The sequence below is a fragment of the Perissodus microlepis genome, chromosome 17, assembly GCF_051167445.1.
Source record: "Perissodus microlepis isolate ML-2025 ecotype Zambia chromosome 17, ASM5116744v1, whole genome shotgun sequence".
In the NCBI taxonomy this organism is placed as follows: domain Eukaryota; kingdom Metazoa; phylum Chordata; class Actinopteri; order Cichliformes; family Cichlidae; genus Perissodus; species Perissodus microlepis.
In genome coordinates, this window is record NC_140477.1 from 10,253,235 (window position 1) to 10,271,857 (window position 18,623).

Here is an 18,623-nt window from a genome sequence, read left to right on the forward strand (position 1 = left end):
ATCTAACTTAACAGTGCGGCTGGTTGAGTCAGTTAAAGAAACACAATGATTTAGGCCAGCATGCTTAATTAATACACATGTTAGAATAAAGAGTCTGTACTGTAGGTACTGTAGGTCTACAAAGTGTGCCCAGATTGACTCAGTGTATAGGCAGGGTGATGCTGCAGTTAGGTTAAAACAAGCAAACTTTATGTGAACATGATTCACGTGATCCATGAATATAAACATCACAGGATATATCTGACTTCCTCTGGCTCCAGGGTGATGGGTGGGTACTGTTTGGAGCAGTCACAGTCTGCTTGCACCACCAGCATCAACAGGTTGCTCTCTGGTATCTGCTGCACTACAAACATCCTGACATAAACAAAAAGGAAAAGTGTGAAATAGACAAAAACGCAGAAAGACAACCTTCTATGTAACATAATGACACAAGCCAGGCAGTGCAGGATGGATAAAATAACATAATTATGATAATTATTCACACATGATTATAATGTCATTATATTAACAGCATTACTCAAAAACTATCATGGAGAGTGTGGACCACGTGTAGCTGTGCTGTGTTATACCACCATTAGCCTCATGAGGGTGATCACACCCAGCCTATGGTGACAACCCAGTGATGCTTTTCTCTTTTTACTCTACCCCCCACCCCCCGACCCACCTCCTAGTGCTTTTCCATCTTTGTTTCTGTCACTCACCCCTCCCCAGTCCCTGTACTTTTTTCATTCACCTTTCCTAATACTTTCACTGCTTTCCAACGAGTCACTCTCCCTTCTCCGCTTCTCAGTCTTTCCATAACCCCACACACCATGATCTAAATCAGTTCCTTTCTACTTATTTCCCTCTTTCTGCCACTCTCGTATTAATACAAACTGTTCTCAGTATGCAAAGCAGAGCAAAGCCGTAGAAAATGGATTCTGGAGGAACAATTTAATATGACTGGTGTAGGGCTTAGAGAGGACTTCACTGCTATTTCTGCGTGCATAAGTGTGCGTGAGCGTGCGCTTACTTCTGGCATCGTCCGCACTTAATAATGCTGTTGGTCTCTTTGACTGACGGCTCATAAACAAAGCTGGGGTACTCGGTGTCACACGGCTGCAGGATGTCCCCTTTTTTCTTATGAACTGAGGCTAATAGAGAGATAGACAGGGGTCATGTTTCGAGATGAGAATTATAACAGAGCTTGTGTGTTAAAGTGTATGCGTAACATTTTGCTGGTGACTGACAGACTGAGAGTCTGTGACAGGAAATCGAAGGTCTAACGTATCAATTCTTCGCACATCAGCCTTTTATTGCTGCTTCTTCCGTAAGCCAAATAAACCCTAGCTTTCTGCGTATGATAGGACTAAAACCAGAGAGAGCCATAATGGCTTGTCAAAATGTCTTATCTTGTTCTGAGCCATGTTTTTGTTTGACTTCTTTAGAATTGCATTAACTTCAGTACAAATTTATGCCTGACTCTTGTTTTGAGGAACTTACCAGATGTGTCTGCTCCCACTGAAACACACTTATGTAACAGACACAGTAAATACTTTTCTTGGTCTGAAGTATAATATAAAAAATAAAGCACACCTAAAAGAATGCTTGGCTGTATCAAAGGATGATGATAATAAGGACCATTTGATTGACAGGTTTAGTGATGATGAATGATATTTTTTAAAGAATTGGTTTATAAACCAAGCATTACAGTCATCCAGAGCTGCTCTGAGGGTTGTGTTAATTTACAAAATAGAGATGACACACACGAGATACAAAGAAAGAGGGCTCAGCCTTAATTAGCCACATTTATTCTGAATGTGAGCTCACCGTCAGCAAAATGCTCCGTGTGCCAGAAGCCACAGATATTGAACTCCAGGAGAAATCTTACAAAAGAGAGAGAAAAGAGGAGAGTGGAAGTCAGTTAGGTGGCTATCATTATAGACTAAAGCAGACTGGAAGCATATTGCATGCAGCCTTCCAAAACTGGGCCAGGACCCAAAGTTGTGTCATGGGAATAATAAAATGGGTCCTCAAGTTATTCAGCAGAAATTGGTAGCTTTGGTGGTTGTTTTTTTCCCCTCCTAACTGGATAAACAGCCTGCTCTTTTATTGAGGCTGTTAGATTTATCAAGTGACTTTATCCCTACCAAGTAAACATAGAAAAAATACTGAGGCTGACTTTCTTAACAGAAAATTGCTAAAATGTTACTTCAATTAGATTTAATAACTACAGTTGTGTATTGCTTTTTTATAATGTTGTGTGTAAAAACATTAGATAAAAACAATCTGATTTTTTCCATCTGTTGATGGAGGATAATCGGTTAACACTATCTCTGATTTCTGGACAGCGATCCAGGCAGCTGAGAGCTTATGTTAATCATTTTTAATTTGGAATTTAATTGTTTCTCTATTATATATATTTATTTATTGTGCATCCATCTGTGTTTTAAATACTGTCTGGGTTTAAGCTGCAAACTACTGCACAGAATTTAGTTATTTGACAATAAAGAATCTTTGAATAGCTTTTCAGGTAAGTTTTTTTTTTTTTAATTTATGGTTTAACTTTGCTAGCAACATTTGAAATTTGAAATTTGGCAAAACTGGTGATGTTAATAAGTAACATGAGTGCACAAAATAGTGTACCTTTGTAGAGTATATACTACATAGTATAGGATATCGGACAATGTAGCAAAAACTGCATAGCCAATCCAGGTTGCCCCTAGCAACACTTACAGCAGGAAGTTGGAGAGGAACCACTTGAGGGCTGAAGCCAAACCGTAGAACGGCTGAAGAGATAGATGGACAAATTCTATTTAACGGAGAACTGATTTTGGGAATATTTCTGTATAGGGAGAGAGTTCACTGTACATACACTGAGAAGTGGACGTGCGCTGCTGACAGAGTGCGAGTTCATCTTACACATGGCCTGGTAGTCGAACAAGGATACCCTAAGGAAACATGAGCACACAAACAAGCACACAGTGTTGCTCTTCTGGCAGTATCGACCCACATTGATTCCCTGACCCCCCTCCAGACTACCACACATGTTTGGCTGAGCTTAACCTTTACAGAATCCCTGAAAGCTATTGTAACTTACAATGATCCCAACGCAGGAATTACTTTTCAGACAACCAATTTTTTTTGTTGTTTTTTTTGTACGCAGTCGTCAAACACAAGAACACATAAATACAGAAAATCACAGAGTGTAAATATGCTCACATTGCTACTAAAGATCATCCATGCTCAAAACTAGTTATGTAATATCCTGTGTCAAATGAAGCATGACAAAATCTTTTAGCTGTTTAAAAATAGCACATCACTCAGGAGATTTCAAACATAAAAGATGGGCAAAAACTAAGCGTGAAGAAAAAAACATCCCAACCCCTCAAACTCAAAGGGGAGCAAAAAGGAAAGGCACGGACAGCTTAATCACAAACACCGAGTCAGACGGGCGCATGCAGAGAGCATAGGAGAGAGACTGTACCATTACGCTGCATGCATACTAATGCACTGTTTAGGTATCTAAGAACCAAAAAAGAAAAGGAAAACATTTGCAAACTGCCACCCTGATTAAGATAATTACACAACTACAATTAAAACCTGATAGCAAAACAGCATGGGGCTGACACAATTGCAATTACGAGCCAGATATTCGTTCGGAGACACAGGACCCATGAAGTGGCACTTCACACAGAGTGAGAAAACCGCAGGTTCTCTCAGGATGGCCGTTCAACCAGTCAATCAGGCGAGGAATGACAACCAGGCATTACCTTTTGAACATGCCCATCCTGATCAATGTGGTCATCACTGAGCCATCAATCTCGCCAAAGAACCTTCCCGCCTAACAAGAAAGAGAGAAGAAAGAAGTCTAAAAAAATCAGTGTGGCAGAACATAAAAAACTCAAGTCCCAATAATCTGATAGAGGAAATATAAGTTCACTTCTGTGATCTCCTGTCCACTTTCACCTCTGTGCGAACTGCGTGGTCGAGCATTTAGTCACAATAAACTCCCAGTTATGAAAACCTTAGGCTGCTGTGTACAATGCAAAATGCAAAAACTGGCAATCTCTAATTGACTGAAAAAGACCAGCTGCTAAACTATTATCCTTGTTGAAAGCTATGCAGTGAACCTGAATTTGATCATAGCATTTTTCTAACATAACTATGTTTTCAATGGACATAAGATCTGGACTGACAGGCCATTATACCCATAATAAGTGCTTAAGTCTATATATATCATTTAGTGTTAATGGTGCTTTCACAGATGTGCAAGTTAACCATGTCTTGTGTAATAATACTCCTGATATCAACATAGAGGCTAGCTTTTAAATTGTGTGCTGATAACAACTGAGATCGTCCCTCTTTTACTTAGTCCAAAAGATATATTGATCATGATTTCCAAGAGTTGTTAGACTACAGAGGCCTGGGAATTTGAGAGTCCTGCGCAGCATCTTAGCTGTTCCTAGGACTACGCTTTTGGACAGAGATCTTGGATATTGTTCCTGAGATCTGCTGGAGCCACTTGCCTATCTTGGGAATCCCTGCACCTAGTGCAGGGGTGGGCAATCTCAGTCCACGAGGGCCGGTGTCCCTGCAGGTTTTAGATGTGTCCTCGAACCAACACAGCAGATTTAAATGTCTAAATTAGCTCCTCAACATGTCCTGAAGTTCTCCAGAGGCCTGGTAATGAACTATAATCATGTGATTCAGGTGTGTTGACCCAAGGTGAGATCTAAATCCTGCAGGGACACCGGCCCTTGTGGACTGAGATTGCCCACCCCTGACCTAGTGCATTTGTGGATGCAGTGGTGGACTACATTCACTTCTTCTATAGAATAATTGGTTTTAAATGCTCGTTAGATGAAAAAAGGCATCAAAGATCACAATGTGTTTTTATGTGTTTTGAAATTGTACATAATTGTCTGCTGAGAAATGTTCCTTGCACCTCTGAATTGGTGTACTACATTACAGTACAGCATTACCTCTGACTCAGTTCACTGATTACAGTTATTATTGATAGTCACTGTGGGAAAAGGTTGATATTTGAAAATGTAAATATGTAAAAGTAAAAAAGAGGTACACTGCCCCAGGATGTCACTGCCCTATGGTTAAAAAAAATTAAATATTTTTCTCTGTTGGGCTGGTTAATAGTGGTTAACAGGATGAGAAGACAGTTAAAAAACACATTAACCGTTTTCACCTTTTTTTTTTCTTTTAAGGTAATAAATATTGAAGAGTGGAAGGGCTCTCAAACAATCAAGTCAAAGACTAAGGAGCACTCCAGCCATATTCTGTGAGTGCATGTGTGAGAACTCACGTCATTGCGCTGTTCAGAAATGAGGACAAAGCCATTATTGTCAATCACATAGCACTCGATATCCTGGTAAGAGACAGAGGAACCAATTACTTATGTAAGGAAACATCTGTGTCAAACATCACGAGCACAGATAACACAGACACCTAAATAATTTATACCACGTATTCATGAAGTGTTCAGCTTTGTAGTTTTGTATAGTAGCAAAAGATAATAAATCTTATATATTTATAAGAATAATAATAATGATAATACACTTTATGGCAGTGTCATTCAAAAGCAAGATATACTCACTAAGCTGTCACAGCGAAGAGGACAAATCCCCTCCACATTTGAGCACTGGCAGTAAAGAAATCAAGACAGGAAAATGTGTGATTATTTCACCATAATCCAACGTTAGAGAGATTTTTTTTCTTTAATCAAATCGACATCTGAGCTTAGATTAGGGCATGTTTGTGTGAGTGACACATGCTCTGTCTGTGTTTGGCTGTGGGGGTGTTAGGCTTGAGAGTGCGACAGTGTCGACAAGTGCATGTGTATGTGAAAAAAAAACGTGTCTGTGTTGGTGTGAAATTGTTAATTTCTGTGAGATATGGGCTATCTACCTGTGATGGGATCTGAGTGGCTTGTTAGCAAGTTTGTGCATGTGTAATGTTAGCATGTCTCCGACTGTGTGGATGTGAATGTGTAATCTGTTTTAACTGAGGTGTGAAGCTGATTTCACAGAGCTTAGCAGGTGCTGAGGACGTTAAATTTGGTTCAGTAGGAAAAAAAAGTGTGCGATATTTTGAAAAATGAAGAAAGGAGAAATTATTCATACTTACATCTGTGTCATTTGGCTGGGAAGACACAACGATGGCAACAAAGAGAGTGGAAAGAAATGACAAGCATTACATTACATAGCAAGTGGGCTGATTGACTACTTCTGCTGCTGTGAGCTTGCTAACAAAAAAAAAAGACTACAGATTCTTTTCTTGAACACACATTTCAAATGCCTTTTTAATGAGTTTTCGAGCAGGCTCGTAAAACTTCAGCAATTTTGGAAAATAGTGTACAATTAGATGCTTTCTCATAAAAAAAAACGTCAGTTTGTGCTATAAGAAAACATTAAAAGGGATCTGTATCACTGCAATCAGACTATTTGTCATAATACAAAAGTTTTTAACCAAAAGCAAAGTCTGAAACTTTCCTTCTGTTCTTTCGTCTGTGGACTGATGATGAACACCAACAGTTTTCCTGATGATCTTATGTTGTCTGCAGTATATGTGGCTCGGCGTCTATGGACAATGTGTCTTTGGATTCATGGTCAGGCTAAACAGAGCATGTCGAAGTGTGAATGAGACCATCTATCATCCTTTTCAATCCCATTACAGCAAAGTGTCAGTCTTTTTCTCTGCTTCCCATCGTCGCCTCCTGAAATAAACTACAATTTGGTGGACTGACAGAAGTGACAATGCTTCTCCCCCACACACTACGGGTAAATGGCACAGCTTGATGAGGAGCAGCACTTACGAGAAAAGGAACTGTCTCTTTCTGCTAACTGAAGCAGATCATGAAAATATACAACCTTGCTAATGAGTCCCAGGAATCACGCTAATCAATGTAGATATGAAGCAAAACTGATCAAAACCACCATACAAATGTGGTGACAGTAGAAGAAAAAGACAGTGAAATCAATAGGAGTTATCTTCTTTGCAGCTTTAATTTGCTTGGCAAATTAAGTGGAAAACCGCCCATTAGTTTAACATGATTTGTGAGCATGACAGATATGCGCTTTCAGAAGGCATCCAAGGTGGAAAAGCTTAATCTATAGGGAAGCATTAAATATGTTTATTACATTACATTCATCTGTGAGTGAAATTTCTAACATGCTCTTATTTTATCAGCATCTACAACTCTGCTAAAACAAAACAAAAAAAACAATCAATAATTGTTAATAATGCGTTGATCTTCTCTTTTTATTTTTCTAATTATTTACAGTTCATGTATCATATCTCATCTTCATCAGTCACTTTATTAGGTACACCTCTTCAGCTGCTTGTTAACAGAGTTGTCAGTCAATCAATGTCAGGAACTCAATTCATTTAGGCATTTATATATGGTGAAAAAGAGCTGCTGAAGTTTAAAATGAGCATCAGAATAGTGAAGAAAAGTAATTTAAATGACTTTGCATGTGGCATGGTGGATGGTGCCAAACAGGCCGGTCTGAGTATTTCAGAAAATGCAGATGTATTCGGATTTCCCCACACAACCAACTCTAGGGCTGTCATGGTCCTGGGTCATTTGACCCAGTGTTTCCAGTTTTCCTGTGTTTTTTGTCGTTTTCTATTATGATCGATGTATACGTTCTCTTTACTAGTCTTAAGTTTATTTCCAGAGTGCCTGGTTATCCTGTTTTGAGTTTCTTATGGTCCCTGTTTAGTTCCTTGATTATTTAGTAATTTCCCCTTGTGTCATTGCCCTCTGTGCGTCTGTGTTTGTGTTTGTATGAGTTCTTGTGCCTTGTTTCCCCTCCTTGTTTTATTCCATCATGTTTCCCCAGCCAGTCATGTCTCTCTCTCCCTCGTGTTCCCTCGCTCCCTCTCGTCTGCCTCTCCTCCACTCCTGCATCATGTTCCTCTGTTTCCTGTCTTATTGTGCAGGTCTCGTGTTTCCATGTTCATTCCGTTCAGTCTTGCCTTCCCTGTCTTGCTATGGTTATTCGTGTCAGCGGTGTTCCCCATGTGTTCTCATTTCTCGTTATGCTTCTGTGTATTTATGTTAGTGTCTCCCTCAGTTCCGTGTCGCGTGCTCCCTCATAGCTGTGTGTACCTCTCCGTGTTTCCCCAAGTGTATTTTTATTAGAATTTTCCCAGTTTAGTTTTGTATTGGTTTGCATCCAGCAATAAAGCTGTGTTCTTTTGAGTCTACGTTTTCGTCTCCGTGAGTTTGCGTTTGGGTCCTATTCCTGCCTGCACACAGCTGGTTTATGACAAGGGCTTAAAGAGAGTGGTACAAAAAGTGAAACTGTTCAGGGAGTGGCATCTCTCTGGATGAAAAGGACTTGCTGATGTTAGAGGTCAGAGGAGAATGGTCACAATGCTTTAAGTTGATAGGAAGGCAATAGTACCTCCAATAACCGCTGCTATTTAAAAAAAAAAAAGGTATGTAGAAGAGTATCTCTGAATGCACAACACATTCAACCCTAAACCAACTAGGCCACAGCAGCAGAAAACCACACTGGGTGCCACTCCTTTTACCTAAGAACAAGAACATTGCCTCATCTCAATTTCTGCTGCGACATTCAGATGGTAGGGTCGGATTTTGATGAAAACAACATGAAACAATGGGTCCATCCTGACTTGTATCAATGGTTCAGCTGGGTAGTGTTGGAATGGTCGTACACTAGGGGTATATACACCCCTTTGTACCATCAACTTTGGCCTTGTCTTTATGACTACAATGTGCCCGTGTTCTAATGGCTGAAAGCAGCTATTAAGATGTCCCAAATGTCAAATCATTTCAAACTGTTTTCTTGAACATGGCAATGGTTTCACTGTACTCAGGTGGCCTCCACAGTGACTGAACCTCAGTCCAGTAGAGCAGCTTTGGGATGTAGTGGGAAAAGACTCTTATCATAGATGTGCATGTGACATATCAATGCCGACTAAAATCTCTTAGGAATGTTTCCAGCACTTTGTTGAATGTGTGCCTTGATAAATCAACACATCCATTTCTAAATGGAAAAGGGCACCCAACCTGAGAGTTCCCTGAGAGCATCTATGTTCATCACTAGTGCATCCTGTTTCCTGTCCTACGCCAAATAAGAAAGAAAAAAAAGTGGATTTCCATAAATGTTCTGTAGCTGACTCCAAATCAGAGGTAATTATTAGAACTGCCCACAGTCGCCACAGCAAAAGCAGCATCATTAGTCTCTGGTCTAGTCTGGGTATCTTATCTAATAATGCTCAAAAACGTGTGTGTGCGTGTGTGTGTGTGTGTGTTTTACTAAGATTATGAAAAGCGGTGTATTTTTGGAATGAGCCAGCAAGCCAAGACAAGATAATTTCTTTCTTCTGCAGGCTGCAGAAAAGGTCATCCATGCTTTTATCGCTATCAGACTAGACTGCTGCAGTTCACTTTACTCAGATCTCAGCATTCAAAACATCAGAAGACTGTAGCTGATTTAAAATGCTGCTGCCAGACTTTTAAGGTACTAAGAGAAGTGACCACATTACCCCAACTGCCCTTCACTGGCTACCAGTGAGTTTTAGAATTGCTTTCGAGATTTTACTACTTGTTTTTAAAGCCTTAAATGCTGTAGCTCCTGTCCACGTCTCTTATGTGATAACTCCTGTGCACACCTGCTGCTTGAGATATTCTGGTAGGACTATAGTAATGGTTCCTAATTTGTGGTGCATCACCATGATTGACCGGGACTGTACTTCCCGCCCTCTCAGCTGTGGAACCTGAAGATCTGAGGAATGCTAACTCTGTATCCACTTTCAGATCTCCTTTTAAAAACGTCCTTTTTAACATCCATATCTTAAACGATGATGTTTTTTCAGATTCATTTAAAATATATTCTCGTTTTTTCTCAGTAAAATGTTTTATTACATTAATTTAATTTTTTATAATCGGGGTCCACATAAGTCGTCCACAGGTGCGTATTCGCTGTCAAAATAAAAGACGCGCACCAGATAACAAGTTGCAAAGCGCGTTTGCATACATATAAAAGGCACAGTTTTTGTCCGCTAGAGTGGGATTTTCACGGCATATTCTGCACCAGAATATAAGTAATTGCTTAAAGAAGCTTGCTTCTTCGACATCTTTAAGAGTTCTAAATAAATGTCTGTCCTCCTCCAGACAATCTTATGTACCCAAACGCACGTTGCAACTTCTTATCTGGTGCGCGTCTTTTATTTTGACAGCGAATCCGCACCTGCGGACCACTTATGTGCACCCCTGCATATAATTTCATGGTTATTGAGTAGTGTGATCACAAACACAGAAATAGAATGTAAGTACATAGTTAAAAACAGAGGAAGAGAAACACAGGAGTGTTCTCTATGAGATAAATAGGATGCCAAGGTGTGAATAGCACAAAATCTATCATCTTTTGATTCCCATTACTGTCGCCTCAGAACCCCTCACTAATCATGAATTGCTGTCAGACAAAATATAGCAGCAGTCGGCTCTGAGAGACACATGGAGCCTTATATTATAGGGTTTGCATTGTATTTTTTAATATCATGTATTTTTATGAAAGTCTGTTTTTCAGATTTAATCATTGTAGATATTATAATCTGTCAGCGGAGCAAAGCAATGAGACATATATTACCAGTCATATTTAATCCTTCATTTTTACACTTTCTGTTTCCTGTATTTGCATTTTTCACTGTATCTAACACACACATAACTTTTAAACTCCATGGATGGAATGAGCACAGTAGAGTTTTGTAAAAGGAGCTTCCTATTATGATCCTGACAGACTTCAAAAGGATCTTAGCTCTTGCTTTATTTTTCCCTAACTATGAAACTCATTTACTAATAAATCAGGTTTTAAGATAGACAAGCTCCCACTGTAAGCCACAAAAGGGTGACCCTCACTCATGTGGCTTCTACTGACATGATAACAGTGCACAGTTTCTTGCCTTAATCTTTTCTCATAAACACAAAGCTAAAGCAAATTTTAATCAGTAATTAAGGCAATCCAATTATTAGTTGCCTTTACTTCATATACTGTATGTCTCTCGGAGTAAGCTAATGGTGAAGAAGTGTACAAATGAGAGGAAAAGCAATATAGTTTCTCTTAACACTGACTGTCTGTGCCCCAACACAGAGGGTAAATATGACAACCCATTGGTAGCAGTATTTTTAGATAGATAAATAGGTTATAGCTGCCATGTGACTGATTATCTTTCCTCCTGACACTAAGTCTTTCATTTAGGATTTACAGCAGGTACAGTATCTCCACCCCTCAGGGAGAGTACTTAAAATAGACTATAGAGAAGATTTCATGCACGTTTGCATGGATGGACATGCATAAACATACACAGAAAAAACAAGCCTATAGTGTAAGTACACACACACACACACACATACACACACAGACACACAGACACAAACTCTCTGAAATAAAGATCTAGTACATGGCAGCAAGACAAGATGATTATGTAAACTACCTAAGGGGGAAAAGAGAGGTTAGAGGAAAGGAGACAGCATGGGAGATAAGAAAGGAATGGATGTAAGAAAAGGGGCACAGCTGATAAGAAATGAAGTGTGGAAAAGTAAGGAGGAAAAAAAGAAAAAATACAGATTTAGGAACGACAGTATCAAGTATTCACACAGTAAACAGGAATGATTTTGTGTAAATGCATCATAAATCTAGTGGATAACAACTCTGCTGCACATAATGCTAATGAGTTCATAGCTGATGGATATGGACATAACAACGCACTTGCACACAGATGGCCATGCATATGGTGTCTGCCCAGCACACACACATTACCATTAATAAGCACATATACAGATATCGAATAATCTTTTCTTCAATCTTTTCTTCAAAATCCCACCATCACGACACCACAGACACAGAAACACGTGCACACATACACACTCACAAACCTGGGTGCTGCTGTATTCGGCGATGGAAGCTATCCATCACTTAATGGCTAGCCAGATGCCTTAATGCTCTTTTAACTGCTGTCATTTACAGCCGTGGGACACGACGAGGCCAATGGCCAAGATATCAAACACCTGCTGCATGAAGTGTTAGGCCAAATTAAAAAAAAAAGTTTTCCCTAAATAAAATATTTTTCTGAAGGTGTGGAAGAACTCAAAAGGATAACCCTAACCCTAACCATGCAGTAGAACTAGTATTTAAACACTAATGATATTTGGTTAAAGAGTGAAGGGACATCACCTCTTCTGCATAACTATAAACACCTCGCCACTGAACCAAGCATTTCTTAATATTGCACCCCTATGACACCGTAACATGTGGAAAACAGCATGTTTTGATTGTGTGATCTGCATGATCAGGATGAGAGCATAATTGCAACAATGCACCAGTTCATTGTTACGTTCCCCTAAAAGGGTCCAGGCGATAAGGGCAGTGGTTCCCAAACTGTTTTTTGCTAGGCCCCCCTTTTGTTTTACAAGAAAAATGTTTGTAATAATGTGTAATAATATTCAACATTGCTCTCAATACATTTTTCAAAAAATGCCACTCTGTGCAAAATGGGTTCAAAAACATAAACAACTGTGGGATACCGTTTGTCCGTGATTTGGAGAGCCCAGCGTGTGCTCCCGATGCAGGGAAAACCAATTTTGCAGGGGAGACCTACCTTGGCACTTGTGCAGGTGAAGCCAAAGGCAAGATATGCTTCACCATATTTTCTAGTCTTTGGTTTGGAAGGAAGTTGGTTTGGAAACATATTTGGCGATGCTTCATCTCCTGCTTTGCGTTTGTGTGGGAACCCGTCAAAAACCTGTCCACTATGCTAGCAGTGACCAAGCGTTCTTTTTTTTTTTCATACCGCGCCCCCCCTGTAATGGCTCTGCGCCCCACACTTTGGGAACCTCTGGATTAGGGAAGGTAACCAAAAGTGTCCAGGTCTTAAAAAGGAGACAGCGAGGCAAAATGGTTATTAAATGTTTTATTACGGTTTCTATTTATAACTCAACTAAAAGAGACGGACAAGCCGCTATCACCATTTGAAGCAACAAACCAAAACTCAAGTATTGGTCAGTAAACTGAAAAGTAAGTCAAAAAGAGATTAGTGACCAAACACACTCCTCTCCACCGAGCAGGAGCAAGCAACCACCAAACACACAGCTCACGAGCTGCAACCACTCACATGGCACTCTGGCACCAGAGCTCACCTTTCTCTGCCCTTAAATACCTTTAATTGCTGATGTGAGTCAGCTGTACAAAAGAAAAAGGTGGCACCTAAGGCAGGAGAGATGGTAGGACACACCCACACAGGCAACTTCAGGAGGAGGCCCTGCTAGGCCGTAACATTTATATCAGTAATGCTCAACATAATGTGACGAGGAAGCAAGCAATTGACTAACCAAAATAACACAGTACAAGCTTAAGTTCTATACACTTGGTTGTCCCTGGAAACAGCATGGCAGCAGCATACTGCTGAAGGAGAATCAGAGTGAACATAAGATGTAAGAGTGAACTTTTCTTCGAGAAATTGCTGGGGAAAGTGTTTGTTTTGGAATTTGGGGGCACATATTCTCTAGAAAAATCAGCTCAGGTGGGGCTCGGGATCTATCCAGAGAAGGGCTGTTTTATTATAAACAAGTCTGTCAGATAAATCTATGTGTAACATCTGAACTGTAAGATGCAGAAAACAAGCAGAAACTACAAAGAAAGGTTATCTCTGATGTTAGCAGAGCTCTGTTTGATAACAATCGTAGGTGCTAAGCGTTTGTTGACAGGACTCAGTGAAAATCTATAGGACACAGTTCTGGCAAAGTGCTGACAGTTTGAAACAATCGACCTATATCAATCAGCTGTTCTGATAATGTCTCCCTCTGGCAAATGAAATAAATTAATGCTCCCAGTGGCAACAACCACAGGTATGTGAGGTACAAAATAAGATGCATTTTCAGTATTGGATAATAGTGTAGTTTGCAGTTGACTGTTAAATGTTGGTTGTGTTGGTGTCTATGTGAGCCCCATGACTCCCAGACTGGCACCCAACTGGAGCTTTGCCCAGTGTCATTTGGGCTCCAGCCCCTCTGCGACCTTAAGTTGGATAAGCGGTTAAGAAGTGGATGAATGAATTCAAGTCTTTGTAACAGCCTGAAAAAGATGACCTTTCACTTTTCAAACAAATTTGGACATAAAGGGATGCTTTATAAAGGCAATGAATAGCTGACCAGATTTAGCCCAGGAAATAACACACTTGGATGTCTCTGCGTCACTCAATCCAGTGCTGATTCTAAAGATCTCTCTTTAGCGCACAAGATATGCAATGAAAACAACTCTAATGATGGCATTTATTCTTCCACTCCTATGTTTAAAGCAGGGTTAGCGCTCCTTTAATATTGGTAACAGTGATACAGAACACATTACATTAAGCTTTGGATGAAACAAAGTTTGAATGCTGTAATTACCAACTAATGGAGCAGAAAATGAACCTATAATCACAGGTTAAACTCCTGGAACAGACAGTGTATTCATTACCAACCACGTTTCATGCAGAATATTGATCAGGTTTATATTCACTCACTGCATTTCTCAAACTGGAAAAGCAGCTTAGGATGCAAAATCCTGATAAGTAAAAATACTCAGAAATTGCTGCCCTCCTTTCATCTCATTGTAAAACAAAGCTTTCACGACAGCGCTCAGCTAAAATTGAAACTGAAATCTGACAAAATATAAATCTTCTTTTGGATTGCAGCAGAAATGGAAAAATGTGCATGCAAAGATATTCACAGTGTTCAACCCAAAGGAAATAAAATAGGGGATATTGTTTGGAGGAGAGGAATGGAGTTATTATTTACAAGCTGAAGTATGTGCTGTTTTTTCTAAAAGCATCTTCAGTCTTTTACTGGGGGAAAAAAACAAAGAGAAATAATAAATCTAATATGGAAAAAAAATGAACCAATACTACAGTAATTACAGGGCCTAATTTTCAATCACTACACACTTATATAAGAACTCATAGCACAGTTTTTCACTGAATAATAGAGCTGTGAAAGAATAAAGTTAATAACAGTCAGCGATGTAGCTACAAGTCAGTTTTATTTAAGAGTGCATCCAAAACTGTCTTGTTCTCTATTCTAACATTCTATTTTTTTTTAGTAAATCTCAGTAACTTCATCTTTCAGCACTTTTACAAAGACTATAAAAAGTTTTATGGAGAGATCTTGCTCTAACAGACACTCTGTGGACCTACCTGTGCTGCAATGCCCCAAAATCTGGATTCAATCACCTCCAGAGTCATCTGGACCCCGATGGCTGTGAGAGAGATAGAAAGCGAGACATCAATCAGGTGCAATAAAACGTCTAATATAACGCTGACTGGATAAATAATGCTACAATCACTTCTCTCCGATATGAAGACGGGTGGAAAAAGCAATATTATGATTAAGTAGGCTGATAACAGTTTTATAAGTGGTAGCGGTAACAAAATATCAAGTGAGGCTAGTAGCAACATATAACTTGTATTAGTGATGCTCAAAGACGGCAGTGCTGCGATAATATTTTCAGTAAGCAGTGATTGCTTCAGCAGCAATAACAGCTCCGTTAGTGGAAAAGGGAGGGGAAACTTTAGTTCTAGCACTTAGGAATAAAGAAAATTAATGAGCCGATTAATGTCTCAGTGAGAGACGACCATCTCTCGGCTCTGAGGCTGGAGGAGTAAAAGAGGACCTTCTGTACAGATCAGCTCTGCCTTCAGAGCTCAACTTATGAAAATCCTTTTACATTAAATGGCCTTCTGAGCCATGTGAACCTCCTGTTCTTAGACATCGTGAATGTTTATGTGAGCGCACACGTGTGTGTCTCCGGCCTCTCTCTACAACACAGCACTCACAGCCAGAAAACATTAAACCTAGAATTAGAGCGTATCACTCACGCACTTACACACACACACGGCGGCAAAGTGATTGCTTCTGTCAGCTCAGGGCTGTATGTCTGTCAGCATTTCAGTTAATGCAAAAAGGAACTGTAATTGCATAAGTCCCCAGTGCGCACATACTGTATACACCGACACACATGCAACAAACACACTCTGCGAGGGAAGATATGACACTTCATATTAGCATCAAAGACTCAGCGTTTTTCTCCCGGCGAGCTCAGTACAGCTACTTAGGGAAAGCCTTTGCAATGCTCACAATACACAAAACAGATAAACACACACACATGCCTGCACACACACCCCTCCTTACAGAGCCACTGCAGGTACGCGTATTGTAAAGTATGTCAGCATATAACAATAATGCCAAAAAATCAATTAATCATTATTTCTGGGAAAGTGGCCCAGAAAATGTTTTATTTGTTTCTAGGCCACATTCCTGGAAATATTATAAAAGACAAGAAAAAATAAATGCTGTCCTCAGTGGTAGCTGTGGCCCTGCAAAAACCAAATACTGCATTTTACACATTTGTATGCATTTGTCTCTCTTCCAGGTAGCCATTGTTTCCCCTCGCTACCATCAGAACTTTAATTAGCATGAAATTAGCGTGAGTTGTGTAATCAGTCAGCGTGAGCATCATGGATGAATTAGCTTCTGTCCGAGCTGCACTGCTGTTCTGCCACGTGGATGTCTCAACCTGGAGGGGCAGATGTGGTCAGCGAACTGAACATATTTCTTTCAATTTTGCTTGTTAAATGCATATTATGGGATGAATTACAGATGCCCGAGGACCTATGTGTTCTCGTTGAGATCAGGATGTTATGAGGATAATGCTCCCATGTGTTCTGTCCTCAGGTGTGCGTTTTTGTGACTGGAAATGTGCTGGGTTTTGTCCAATCGCTTGAAAATCAAGCGTGATGCAGAGTCCCAGCTGTAATCAGCCTGTAATCAGTCAGGTACACACTAAAAAAATACTAAGCTGATTGGGGAGCTGTTTAAAAAAATATCAGGTAAGTTAAAAAATATTCATAGGTGTTAAAATCTACAGACTAACATAAGTGGGATCTGCTGTGTTTTCTCCTTTGAAGAAAAACTGCCGGAAACTGTCCATTCTCATATCGCCTCTCCCTGCTGGCGCTAGTGACCTTGAAGTGTCTACCTCCACCATAATCTCAGATAAAGTGTTGTAAGGCAATAATAGAGGGCAGCAGTAATCTGCCTTTTGCCTTTCTGAGTTGGAGGCTGATAGGCTAAATCTAATTAAAATCACAACACTGATCCGTGTGTGTGAGTTTCTGAGTGTAAGCGGCAATGGTTCTGTTTTTCACATTGTGTGTGCACAACTTGCAAGTATTCAACCCTTGATGTGTGTTTGATTTGCATCCAATTGTGTACACAAGGATATGCATGACCCTGCATGGATGGAAGTGAAAATGTGTGTGCGCGCGTGATTGAGTGTGTGGAAGCATATCCTGCACACTCACAAAGTGTGAGGTGCAATTAGCGCAAGCTGCCAATCACTGCGCAGTACACTTCAAACAGGAAATTAATTAATGAAGAAATAAATAAAAAATTTAAGCAACCAAGAGCTGGAGTTAATTGGTTATTATACTGGCGAGACAGAGTCATGAGAGATGGAGGGAGGTGAACTGTGAATGACTGGTAAAAAGACTGAGCAAGAAGGAAAACAGGCCAGAAAAAAGGCCTGAATTTACAAACATCCATCCTTCTAGTTTATCTCTGAAACATTTATAAAGTTCTAGAATTAAGTTTTTATTTGCCTAATGTGACTCATTTTATTGCAATGCAGATAAATGATTGATCTTTGTAAATTTGATGCATATAAACACACAATAAACATAAAAAAACAAGATAATGAAGGTTGCCTCCTATTCAAAACACAGAAAGTTTTTTTTGTGCAAGCAGCTTATTATAATCCATCAGTATTATTATGTAATCACTGATCACATGTTAGTCTGAGACAGCATCTGTTATTTCACCCAATGACCCCAAACAACATATGTTGTTAACATTACAGTGTTAAAAAGCCCTCTAGTGGGCATGGAAGTTAAGACAAAGGAGAAAATTGGATAGATTGGTCCTGAAAAGTGCTCACAGGAAGCCTGAGGACATAGGTTGACTTTAATAATGTATTTCCAGTTAAAAAACAAACCAAAAACTATCAGTCATATCAGCGGAAAGGCTGGCTGGAAGACTTGCTAGCCTGGATCACATTTTAATGTTGGAAGTTTGCTGGTATGCTCATTCAGTATAATCATTTTCCTGCTGCACAGTGCAATTTAACACAAGCTGTTATACACATTGGTGTCACATTTGAGCATATCATATTTTGGTAAACAGAGCAGTTCATGTTCATGGCTACAAGGTGCTCAGTCCTGTGATTACAAATCAAGTCCAAATCATCACCCCTCCACCACCGTGCTTCATAGTTGGTATGAGGTGATTGTGCTGATATAAAAACCAAATGTGTTTGGTTTTCATCATACGTGGTACTGTGCATTATTGACATGGATCTCCATTTTGGTATTGTCTGCCCCAGAAGTGTTGCAATTTGTTCAAATGCAACAATGCAAACTTATCCTATGCTGCCGTGTACTTTTCAGAGCGAAGAAGCTTTCTTCTGGCAAATTTCCAAACAACTTGTTCGGTTTTTGTCTAATTGTACTGTCATGAACTTTAAGATTTAATATGCACACTGCAGCCTGTAGACTCTAAGATGTACCTC

General features: G+C 39.7%; 1 protein-coding gene across 3 annotated transcripts in view; it reads right to left on the minus strand.

The window, feature by feature from the left end:
- Positions 1-18,623, minus strand: part of cacna2d4a (calcium channel, voltage-dependent, alpha 2/delta subunit 4a) — a 100,162-nt gene that overhangs the window by 2,928 nt on the left and 78,611 nt on the right. For all 3 annotated transcript variants that reach the window (XM_084909466.1, XM_084909465.1, XM_084909467.1), the window contains 10 exons: positions 15,196-15,257; positions 6,121-6,135; positions 5,591-5,635; positions 5,300-5,362; positions 3,753-3,823; positions 2,855-2,930; positions 2,716-2,768; positions 1,810-1,865; positions 1,013-1,133; positions 234-354 (listed from right to left, as the gene is read on the minus strand). In XM_084909466.1, the coding sequence (XP_084765592.1) occupies positions 234-354; positions 1,013-1,133; positions 1,810-1,865; positions 2,716-2,768; positions 2,855-2,930; positions 3,753-3,823; positions 5,300-5,362; positions 5,591-5,635; positions 6,121-6,135; positions 15,196-15,257 (683 nt within the window). The remainder of the gene's footprint in view (positions 1-233; positions 355-1,012; positions 1,134-1,809; positions 1,866-2,715; positions 2,769-2,854; positions 2,931-3,752; positions 3,824-5,299; positions 5,363-5,590; positions 5,636-6,120; positions 6,136-15,195; positions 15,258-18,623) is intronic.